This window comes from Marmota flaviventris, chromosome 4 (genome assembly GCF_047511675.1).
Source record: "Marmota flaviventris isolate mMarFla1 chromosome 4, mMarFla1.hap1, whole genome shotgun sequence".
Taxonomy (NCBI): domain Eukaryota; kingdom Metazoa; phylum Chordata; class Mammalia; order Rodentia; family Sciuridae; genus Marmota; species Marmota flaviventris.
This window is the reverse complement of record NC_092501.1, coordinates 49893267-49905400: the sequence shown is the minus strand read 5'-3', so window position 1 is coordinate 49905400 and position 12134 is coordinate 49893267. Positions and strand designations below refer to the sequence as shown.

The following is a 12134-nucleotide window of genomic DNA, read 5'->3' as shown; positions in this document are numbered from 1 at the left end:
AGGGTCACCCAGCAGGCTGGTAGCTGACTAAAGAGGGGATTTTATAGTTTGACTTTTGTTGGTTGTTTAGTAGAGATATAGATGTTTTTCCTCCAGGACACGTAAAAGGTAGGGTCAAAGCAAGGACCTAAAAACCACCAGCCCTTTCTCTTTTACCCAGAAAGGTAATTTAACAATGGATATTAAATTAGTTTACTTCAACTATGGATTTGTTTAACAGGCATTTTCTCATTGATGTGCAGTTCTTCAACTGGTTCTAAGATTATATTTTAAATTTACATGGTAAAATCATTTAAAATCTTTGATATTGATTTAATTTTGCTTTTGCATACTTGACTTTTACTTCCCTGTTGTGACTTCTTTATGCATCTTTTTTATTGTTGTTCTCTTGTTTGTTTTATTCTTTTTCTCACGTTTAGAAGGTAAGCTTTCTCTTGCCCTTTAGTTTCTTTTTTGCTTAAAAATAGAAAAAGCATGTCCGTGGGGTTTTCTTGTGCTGTGTGCTGTGCCTTATTCTGTATGCCGGTGTGTAACACTGTGCTTGACTATGCGTTAGAATGTGATTTAATATGGGACTCTGGCTGTGCTGCACATTCTGTTTGACTCTGCTCATATTGAGCTATTTCTTTGGGGAGAAACAAAAGGAAACACATTACTATGGGCCATCAGGATTTCTGTATTTGGTAGGTGCTTTTTTAATCTGTTTTCAGCAGGATCCTTAGGACTTATTTTGCCTGGTCATTCACACTGACTTCATGTGAAGCAGTTTTCCCCAGGTAGCTGGGTAACCTTTGAGTTACCTGTATGTAGACCCTGCTCTAAGGAAAGGATACTTCCAGCTGATGCCATCTCTGTATGTGCCTCTCCCACCAGTCTTCTTGATGGGCTCTGAAATTTTGCTTTTGGAGTTGTGTAATTGGAACTTTTAAGTCAAAATGAAAATGAGTAGGATAGATAGCTTAGATGAGGCACCTGTCCTGCATAATAATCCTTTGATTTGTCAAAATCCAAAGGACAAAAGAAGCAAACTATGTATATCTAGTGTTTTTCTTAACTTCAGTCCATGGCTTACTATGTGAACTGTCTGAGCCGTGAATCAGCCATAATTTTCTGACTTCATGTTCCCCTAAACTAATCTCTTTCCTTTGCTTTTAGTGGATGAGAAAGTAGTAAGAAGGAACAGGCATTTAATTTTAATGTTTCTCTATTTTTGAGAGGAAAGTCATTCATCATTTAGTGAATAAGTGCTAAATGTGAGTAAGTGAATAAGTGCTCAGCTTTATTTTGTACTGTGATCCAGTGCTACTTCTTTAACAAAACAAAACAAAACAACTTCCATTGAGTTTTTCAGGACTTGGGAGGATATATAAGGAATAGACCTGTTCCTCACCATGTGTGGTCTTAAAGCCGTCCCAGTTTTATGTTCATCTAGGAGAAAGTAAGTTGGCTAGGATGCTGCAAAACTAACTTTATCAGGAGTGAAAGAAAGTAAAATCAGTGAGTTCAAGCAAAAAGAAGCTCAAATACATGACATCAGAATGAACAAGAAATTTTTAAACCTGTTTACTTTTGTTATACATTTAACTGGTTCAAAAAAATAAAAATACTGTAAAAAGAGATACAAGACAACTCTTCCTCCCAACCCTGTTCCCATCCACTCTTACCTCTGCTCACTCCCTAAAAAATAATTTTTATTAGTTACAAGAATATTTAGCAAAAAAAATTACCTTAAAACTGACATTGGTAACTAGGATTTGGGCTGTTTTTCTGTTTATTAGGGTTATGCATCTTTCATTGCTCAACTGTAAGCAGTGAATTAATCAGACCTTGTGTCTGTTATCACTGAGTTCCCATTCTGTTCAATGCATACAGTGTCTTTCGCCTCCTCTTGGCCCTACTAATATATAATTAACTTTGTCTTACCATACTTGTTTCATGCTTCCCCATTGGTGCAGTATTCTTCTGGAAAGTGATGGTTCCTCTAGAAAAATGGGGGAAGAAAGTAAGTGGAATGAATTCTTGATAAAAAGTGCGTCTTGCCAATTAAGTTCAGGTTTTGAAGAGGCAATGCAATGGCTATTTGACATTTTATACCTATATTCAAATTGCAAATTTATAAATTTAAAAGGATTTTGACTTTAAACACTATTTCTTTTAAAAATAAAAGTGTCCCTTTCTTAAATCAACAATCATAGTGATCATTGAAAGTCAAGTTAATATTTTTTCTTAGGAATACATTATGAGCCAAAAGAATTTAAGTTAAACATAATTCTAATACTACTCTTTATAAATTTAATACTCAATATTATTTTTTTTGTGTATTAATAGTACTTGTATTTTGTTGCATGTTGGAAATTAAGAAAAAATGAGACAAAAATTTGAAAAGCATTTCACTGCTAAGATAACTTGAGTCATTAAATATGGTTATTCAAAATGAGTTGTGGGGAGTTTCCTCCCACTGTAGTCCTAAACTGGTGATGAGTAAAAGTAGTGACTGACTCAGAGGTCCTGCATATACTTTACCAAAGAAGGAAATATTGGTTAGAACATGCCATCCTGTAATACTATCCCTTACTGCAAACCGTTGAGATTTAAGGATTTTATTTTATTTTATTTTTCCTTTTCTTTAAACAGATACAACTTTTTTTAAATGCCTTTATTTTATTTATTTTTATGTGGTACTGAGGATTGAACCCAGTGCCTCACACATGCTAGGCAAATGCTGTACCACTGAGCTACAGCCCCTGCCCCTATTTGATTATTTTTAAAAACAGGTTGTATATGAACTTTTAAAGAATGTTTTAGTGTTTTGTTTTAGCAGCTAATAGAATGAAGGATTTTTCTGTTCAGGATAAATAGTTAATTCAGGTATTTATGATGTGTTATTCTTTCCCCTCCCCCAATAAGGAGAAAATCCCCCAAAATGTCAAAGGAGTTTATGTTTCCTTTCTGATCTGTTATCTTCAGCTAGCTGATTCATCTGGTTGTGTGCTCATAGGTGGCCTAGATTTTTAGAGCTGGGAAGGTATTCGTAGAGATGAGCAAAGAGAAACCGAGGTCCTGAGAAGATAACTTGCCTGAAGTCTCAGGACTAGATAAGTTATGATAGTGAAAATGTTATCAGAAATGGAATGCGGTGGGAAGGGAGGTGTTAGTGGAAGAAGGGAAAAGCGGCTTGGGGAGTGATATAGAGAGGTCCTTATTCCCCATATTTAAAATTTCCAATTTTAAATTCCTGGGATTACAGGACATCACTTTCCTAATGATAGCTCTTCTTGATCCTGTATAGAGGATCTCAGTATTATTCACAGGTATTTTTGAGGCCTAAACATATATTGAATTTTAGGAGTGTTTCAGTTCCTGGAAAATCATGTAAATCAGTATTCTCTTAGGATGACCTTCCATCTTTTGGTTTGTGGGGGACAGTGCCAAGGCTGCATTTTTTCATTTAAAACTTGATCTGATAAGATTTTTATAATAAAAGGGGTTATGGAGGAGGGCAGAATACTACCTGCCAGCTGTCCCAAAGTTGCATGACTAGATCTGGTCTTTTTTTACTCTCACTCTTTGAAAAAACAACAAACAAAACAAACAAATAAAAAACAGATTGAAGATTGGTGGAGACTTTTTTCCTAAATTTGAATTTTTATGGAGAAGAATTCTCAAAACATTGTTGTATTTTTTTCCTTCTATTTCATACTCAGATTGTACTCTGGGTACTTAGATTTATGTGACAGAGTTTAACAAAGTGCTCGGGGCACATAGTATGGTTGACCACAAGATTATAATTATTTTTATCTTTTATAAATATATCTGCAAATTGAGTTCTAATGCTTAGTGTTTGGTGAATTTGTTTATATTATATCCTAAAGTTAATGTACTTATATTTCTTATGACAGAATTTTATCAGTTTCATCTGTCCTGCAAAAGAAATATGAGATTCTTAGGAGACCAAAATATTTGTTCCCATAAACACTCTTGTTTTTAATAGATGCGACATTGCACTGCATTGTGTTTAAATTATTGTTTATAACCTTCCAGAAAGAATTTAATGCGGCCTTTTCAATGATAAGTTTTAAACCTCCAAAATGGTCTAAAATTCATTATTAAAAACTGGTAACTGTCTGGTGCAGAGGCTACTGAGGAGATTGAGGCAGGAAGATTGTAAATTCAAGGGCAATTTATCAAGACTCTCAGCAATTTACTGAGACCCTGTCTCAAAAGTAAAAAATAAAAAAAGGCTTGAGATGTTTAATCCCCAGCACAGAAGGAAAACAAAAACAAGAGCAAAGAAAAACCTGCTAACTAGTTGAAATTCCCAGTTGTAAAATGTGGCTTAATTTCAAAATTTCCCTTGTTTTTATTTAGGGAAAAAGAATATCTCTTAATTTTAACTTCTTGGTGGTGTCAGATCTACTATTCAGGAGTAAGTTACTCAATTCCTGAGAATCATATTCTTTTTTTTTTTTTGGTAGTATAGAAGCCTTTTGAGCTTTATTGGGGAGAAAAAAGAAATGATTTTTGAGGATGCTGAATAGAGCAAAGCTTGTTTTTCCATTGTGTTTCAAATCATTTTGGAGCATTGGAGGATAAAAGCAGCTATTTATGTTAGTGAGGATTATGAATTTGATGTCTACATTTTATTTTCTGGGCAGTATCAACCAAAGCCAAAGTTGAAAAAAGAGATTTGCGACTGTTGTAGAAGCTTAATGACATCATTGGCAACTCTCTTTGGTAAAAGAAAAAAATTCTCAAGTTTTATCTGAAATAAAAGAATGAAATCTGGAGTGAACAAGCCAGAGATGGCTGGGTATGGTGGGATACATCTGTAATCCCTGCTGCTTGGGAGGATAAGGCAAGAGGATGGTGGGTTCAAGGGTGGCCCCGGCAACTTAGTGACATCTTGTTGCAAAATAAAACAAGGATTGGGGCTGTAGCTTAGTGGTAAAGTGCTTGCCTAGCATGCTTAAGGCTCTGGCTTTGATCCCCAGGACTATAGCAAAACAAGACAAAGCCCAACAAACCCGAGTGATTCCCTGTTTCTTAATTTGTAAAATCAAATTATATTTAAATTTGAGATTCATTGAAATAATTGAGGGGGAAAGTGGCAAAACCAACATCTAACATGTAGGGCTTTCCCTCCCTTTTGAATTTAGGTTTTGAAATGTAATACTTGGTATCTATTGGTTTTCTCACTGAAAATGAAAATGTGTTAAGGAAATGCTATTAACAGGTTTTAAATTAAATATTTTTACATTGACACAATTTCTCCTCTCCAGAGTGTTCACATACTTTCTAAGTAAGAGCTTGTGTACGTGTGTGTTTGTGTTTTAATCTGTACCTAAATAATTTGTGTATTATACCTAATAACTTGTGTTAAACCCTGAAGGCTATCTGTCTTCCTGAGGTTAGGAGTTACCTGAGATTTTCTTTTAAGAAGATATTGTTTTGGATCTTGCTAATTTGAATTAAGTGTTGCATTACTTTTGGAGACAAGGTTTGCTGTACAAATTAATATAAATCAAGGTGAAAGAGAAGAACAGATATTTAAACCACTTAAAATCAAAGCACTCAGAAATACAACTTGTCTATTTGTACTAGTTACAAATGGATTTTCAAATTTCACAATGCTACATTTTATGGATAGCTACCATAATCCCATGTAACTTGATAATAAAAATATTTTACGTCCTTTTTTTTAGTAATTTAGTTAACCTCTTTTTTGGTGCTGTGGCTGAGAAATAAGGTTAGAACAGAACAGTCTATCTGTTTAGATGGGGAAGGAAGGAATCCTAACGTTCGGAGCCCCATCATTTGAATAGAGACTTTGAAAAACCTGGGGTCAGGCTGCTAACTTTAAGCCTGATTATGAATGCAGCCAGTGCTTTTTATTTGTGCTAGGGCTGGTCTCCTTCACATTGAAAGTGGGAAAGCTCCTCGTGCCCTCTTGTGGAAAATTGGTGGTATAACATCACTAAGAACCTCAGTTCTTTAGGATTGGAAATAGAGGAAAGTTAGGATAATAGGACATTGGCTAGAATTTTAGAGGTTAACTCTGTGCTTTGATGGATTGACTCCATAGGAGTCAATTCCTTGGAGCAAGAATGAGATAGACTTTCTTTTGAGATGTTAAATAGATCCTGAAGAGGTGGCCAGCCTACCAGTTCTGAGAATGTGTACATGGGTATTTGTTGTGCTGTTCTCTGCATTTTCCTCTGTTCAAACAAATTTTATGAATACTCACATTTTTTAGAGGAATTAATATGTTGTCTCCCAGCTGTATCCTGGGAGATTTTATGCTTATCATCATGAATCCTGTTTGTAAACAATCAAGACCCATTTATTATATGTTGCCTCTTTTTCCAGATTAGGGATTATAAAGAAACTAAGGATGAGATGTAGTAAGGAAGAGCTGCAAAATTTTTTTTTCTTGTATAACTTTAAATGGGTTTTTTTTTTTGAGAATTAAAACAAAACTGCTACATTAACTTTTTAAATATCTTTTTCCAACCAGTAATTCCAAGTTTTTCAGATTAATTAAAGTGAAACATCATCCAGTTTGGGTGTATATTTCAAAACAAGATGTAAAAGAATTGTGATTTGTGGCACCACATACTAATTAGGCTTCCCTGAAGCGGGGAGGGCTCTGGCAAGGCTGCAGTAGATGAATGTTGACTAGTAGAAAGGCTGATAATGAGGCATGTGACAACAGAGCTTTTTTCTGTTGAAGACATTAAACATCTTTTGGCTTGAGCAATTTTACCAGTTTTCACAGTTTTAGCAATAGACACAAGGAAACAGAATAGAATTAACTGAAGATTTGCATGCAAGATGCTGCATTTTGATAGCAATAAGAATTGTGTTGTGATGAGATTATTAAGACCATTGTAGGACTACCTTAGCTTTTGTATGTTAGTGCTGTAATACTCCTTTGTTTTATGGTACCTCAGTGATTGCAAAAAAAATAATTGTGGGATTTCTCTTCAAAAGGACACTGAAGCCATGAAGAGAGCATTGGCCTCCATAGACTCCAAACTGAACCAGGCCAAAGGTTGGCTCCGTGACCCCAGTGCCTCCCCAGGTAACCCTTTAGTTTTGCTTTTCTGATACATAGAATAAAAATCTAAAATTGAAGCAAATAAAAGAATAGAATAAATCCTTCAGAATTTTGCAATCCTGAGATTACTACTATAACATTTGGAACATAGCTCATCTTCTGATAGTTTTAACTAGTGGAAGCGTTATTGGACCTTAAAAGAATGAAGGGCATAAGCCATATCACCTCTTACTGTGGAGGAATAAACAAAGCCAAACTGGGCATTCTTTGCAAAATTATTTTTTCACCCATTCCCCAAATTGGAAAGGTAATTATTTTGAATAAAAGCTCTTCTCTGCTAATTCCCATTGGGTAAACTTCCATTTATGTCAACAGAGTACTTAATTAAGTAGATTAAATAGTAATGTCAATAAAAATTGGAAAGTGAAGTTGACTATATAAAGATAAGATCCAAGTATGTTATTGAGTTTGGCTTTGTGTACTCTATAATTTAATATTTTTTCAGTTTTAGATTAACATTTGAATGAGCGAAAAGCTTAATGGAGTTTGGAGGTGCTAAGTACTATTAAATTAGGATGGTCTATTTTCATCATCCACATTATTACCACAAGCTGCTTAGAATCTCCAAATGGATATGGTTCCAAGTATCTATTTTAGCAGTATCTGTGGTTGAAACCTCAGCTGTAAGGGCATCGCTTGGCTATTAGCTATCAGATGGATTGTCTTCTGTTCACTTGTCAATTAAAATCATCTATTCCTTCAGGAATGAAATGATGTGTAAAGTATCCTCTCTAAATGTTTAATGGGTCTACAATGCAGATATTAACTATCTTTTTATTTTAGGGGATGCTGGTGAACAGGCCATCAGGCAGATCTTAGATGAAGCTGGAAAAGTTGGTGAACTTTGTGCAGGCAAGGAACGCAGGGAGATCCTGGGAACCTGCAAAATGCTAGGGCAGATGACTGATCAAGTGGCTGACCTCCGAGCTAGGTAAAGTTTTTCTGCTCCTAACAGACTTGTAGTAAGTAATTCACACAGAAAGCAAGTCTGTGCCAGTTTTACTGAGTTATCTTTGGCTAGTAGATAAAACAGGTATTTCATTATATTAGTTTTTCTGAAATTGAGGTGAACTTTCCTTTTTCTAAACTTTTAATATATGCAAGTGTATACCTAATAAAGTTGTAACTTATTCTATAATAGAAATAGAAATATAAATTGGATTTTTAGTTTGTAGCCATAGATTTTTGAAAAATAAGGGGCATTGTTGAAGTCTGTCTTGTTTAGGTATATATTAAGAAAGATGGGTAGAAAGAAATATAAAGAGTGAAAACATTGAAATTATTTCACATCATTTTAGAAATCAAATAGATCATCCTTTAAGCTGGTAATTTCTGGGCTCTTTTTTTCTTTTTGGCAGAGTGGGTTCTAGGAATTGAACCCAGGAGTGCTTTACCACTGAGCTACATCCCCAGCCCTATTTGTTTATTTATTTATTTTTAAAAATTTTAAAATTTTTAGTTATAAATGGACACAATAACTTTATTTTATTTACTTACTTTTATGTAGTGCTGAGGATCAAACCCAGTGCCTCACACATGCTAGGCAAACACTCTATTACTAATCCACAACCCTAGTCCCCCATTTTATTTTTCATTTTGAGACAGGATCTTGCTTAGGGCCTTGCTAAGTTGAGGCTGGTCTCACACTTGCAATCCTCCTGCCAGAGCCTCCCAAATCCCTAGGATTACTGGTGTGCGTGTGTCACCATGCCCAGCTATTTCTGGGTTCTTTATGAGTTTGTATTTCTGCACTAGTTTTTGGTTTTTAATTCTTTTAACTACCTTTTACCCTCAGTAAGTCTTGACGTTTGGAATTTTCCCCCTCATAACTCAAATAAATGTATAATTTATTGTTGAGACAAATCAGTATGATATAGATTTATTTGGAATTCTTCCACGTAATTACTAAAGTTCAAAAAGTTCCTCATTTTTATGGAATTTTATGCTATGGGCTTTTAGAAAGTAGAAGTGTTCCAAGACACTAGTGTACATGAAAATTAATTTTGCTTTGAGAATGTTGTGAAACCTCTTGATTTCAAACTAGTCACCCTGAAGAATACACATCTAAAAAGGAGTGATTATTTTTTAAAAATATTTATTTATTTTTTAGTAGGACACAACAATATCTTTATTATTTTTATGTAGTGCTGAGGATCAAACCCAGGGCCTCGCACGTGCTAGGCGAGTGCTTTATCACTGAGCCACAACCCCAGCCCCTTAAGGAGTAGTTCTTAATCTTTTTTGGACCAAGATCACTTTTTATAATCTGATGAAAGCATTTATCCCTACCTAAAAAGATGCCAATGAACATTCCCATTCAATGTTTCCTATGGTTTCCAGGGATTTGTGGATTGACCATCGTCCTGGAAGCTTGGGGCCTTCAGATTGTGTCCCTATCTTGACAAGGAGAAGAAACAGCTTAAATAAATGTGATCTCATTGAGTTCAGGGAGCCTTTCTCCTGCTGAGAAGCAGTCTCCCTTGTCATGAGCATGGCACTAACTTTGCTGAAGGGACAAAAAGAAGTTTTGTTCCCATTCAGAGAAATGCCAATGCAATTTGACAAGATTCTCGGCTCTTTTAATTTCTCATTTCTGGCTCTTTTGTTTACAGCCTTTTCACAGTGTGGTAGACAGTTTTCACTTGGAATTCTCAAATACACAATTGTATGTGTTTAGAGAGATGAATATGAGCAAGAGAATGAGGTAATTGTATGGGATCAACTATTAGTCTTTAAAGCAAAAAGGCTAGAACAGTGATGAGTGGGTTTGGGCCTGTTTCACAGTGGAGCCTACAATATCCTTTCATGAAGAAAGATTGGAAAGCTATCTTCCTGTTGATATTCTTCTGGTCATGAAGAGTTTCTAGATTGTAAGAATATAATTTTATCCTCATGGGACTTAATGAGTTTTTTTTTAAACCAGGAGCAAGAGTGCTTTTCCATGAGCTATATATATTCTCAGCCCTTTTTAATTTGAAATAGGATCTTGCTAAGTTGCTGAGGGTCTAGCTAAGTTTCTGAGGCTGGCCTCAAATGTCTTCCTTAATTAACTTTTTTTTTTTTTTTTGCCACTGGAATCCAGGGGCATTTTAACAACGGAGCCACATCCCCAGACTTTTTCATTTTTATTTTGTGACAGAGTCTTGCTAAGTTGCTTAGAACCTTGCTAAATTGCTGAGGCCGTCCTCGAATTTGGAATCCTTCTGTCTCAGCCTCCCAAGTCAGTGAAATTACAAGTGTGAGCCACCACACTTGGCAAACTTTTTATTTTTAATGTAGCCTATACTTATTTTTACATTTTTTGCAGTTGTATTCACATGCCAAAGATTCCTCATCATGAATTACTAAATTTGAAGGGGGAAATAGTAAATTAAATCATAAATATTATGTTTCCTAAGTCTTCATTCTTCTGGAAGGTAAAGAAAGTCTTCAAGTCCACGAAAATGGAGAGAGAGTGTGTGTGTGTATACCTTTTATATACCTGGCAATGAATTTATGGAGTTTATTACTTCAAGTATTGGTATAGATGAAAAACAGATGTATTTTTTTTAAAGAGGGTAGGTAATTCAATGATAGGTGCATATTATTATTAAGGGAAGCAAAGATGTTTTAGAGTTCATTCTAAAGTTAGGGATTGAACCTGCAAAAAAGAAGAAGAAGAAGAAAGAAAGACATGTACAAGGGAGAACAAGTTTCTGCAAAACATATTATTTTTTGTAGTAATACCATACCATTTCTGAGGTGAAAATAGTTCTTTAGGAACTTTATAGGAAAATGATATACTTCTTATCACCATGTACTTCCCTGCCCAGTTCTAACTAGTTTTGTCTACAAATGGATTAAGGTTATTAAGATCATCATTAGGTCATTAGGTTTGTTACACAAATGATAATTCAGTCATAACAGTAGATTGTGATATTTATATTGCTTTGTTGTCAAAGTGTTTTCAAGTATATTATCTTGATGCTTGATACTCTGTTAAGTAAGCAGGGCAAGTACTGTATTATTGCTTTCTTTCATTTTACATTAGTTTTATTTTATTAGAGAAAAAACTGAAGCCAAAGGAGGTTAAACATCATAAAGTCCCTGAGGCACCAAAATTTAGGATTCAAACAGATTAAATTTGTCATTGTGATGCGTTTTCAATTACTCTGTATGTATTTGCCTTTTCAGTGTATTCTCGCCCATAAATAAGACAATTTAATGGCTACTTATTTCTAAAGCACACATTACTATGGTAACAAAGTCCTCCATAGCAATGAGATCCCCAGTACATTTTCCCACTGAAGTTTAGATTTGGTTATATAATCACTACCTAGAGGCGAATAATGATTATCAAAATTTGCTGGCCTGACTTCAAAGTGGTTATGCAGTTCCATAAAGCTCATGTGTATTTTTAAAAGCAAAAGAGAAAGATGGTTTGGATATCTTGCTTTGTTTAGCTCTGTTTTCTTGTGTTATCCTAGATTACTGGGGAAAATGAAAAAAGACAAGCATGCTAACAAAAATGGCATGTACTGTGGTGTTAAGGAATATTTTGTTATTAAGTATTTGAGAAGGTGCAATGACAGTATCTTTGTCTGAATAGAGGTCAAGGAGCTTCACCAGTGGCCATGCAGAAAGCCCAGCAGGTATCTCAAGGTCTAGATGTGCTCACAGCAAAGGTGGAGAATGCAGCTCGAAAGTTGGAAGCCATGACAAACTCAAAGCAGAGCATAGCAAAGAAGATTGATGCTGCTCAGGTAAATGTAATGATTTTCAGGAGGGGTGGGAAGTAAAAGAGAAAGAGAAGCATTCCACAAATATCCCCAAGCCCTTCCTTTCCCCTTCTTCCTTTTCTTTCTCTCTACGCCTCTCATCATTTAGTGTGGGTAGATAATGGGTGTTCCTAAGTGATGACTGACTGACTTGTTCCCAGCAGTTACCAATGTTAACACATCCCCTACCATCACAGTTTACACTAATGTTTATCTATAGTTTGAAATGAAGGTCTTCATTTTGACTATTTTGACTAGTT

The 12134-nt window shown here is 35.1% G+C and overlaps 1 protein-coding gene across 2 annotated transcripts in view; it reads left to right on the top strand.

The window, feature by feature from the left end:
- Vcl (vinculin) overlaps positions 1-12134 on the top strand; it is a 122071-nt gene that overhangs the window by 74094 nt on the left and 35843 nt on the right. For both annotated transcript variants that reach the window (XM_027931159.2, XM_027931161.2), the window contains exons 7-9: positions 6991-7081; positions 7901-8048; positions 11706-11859. In XM_027931159.2, the coding sequence (XP_027786960.1) occupies positions 6991-7081; positions 7901-8048; positions 11706-11859 (393 nt within the window). The remainder of the gene's footprint in view (positions 1-6990; positions 7082-7900; positions 8049-11705; positions 11860-12134) is intronic.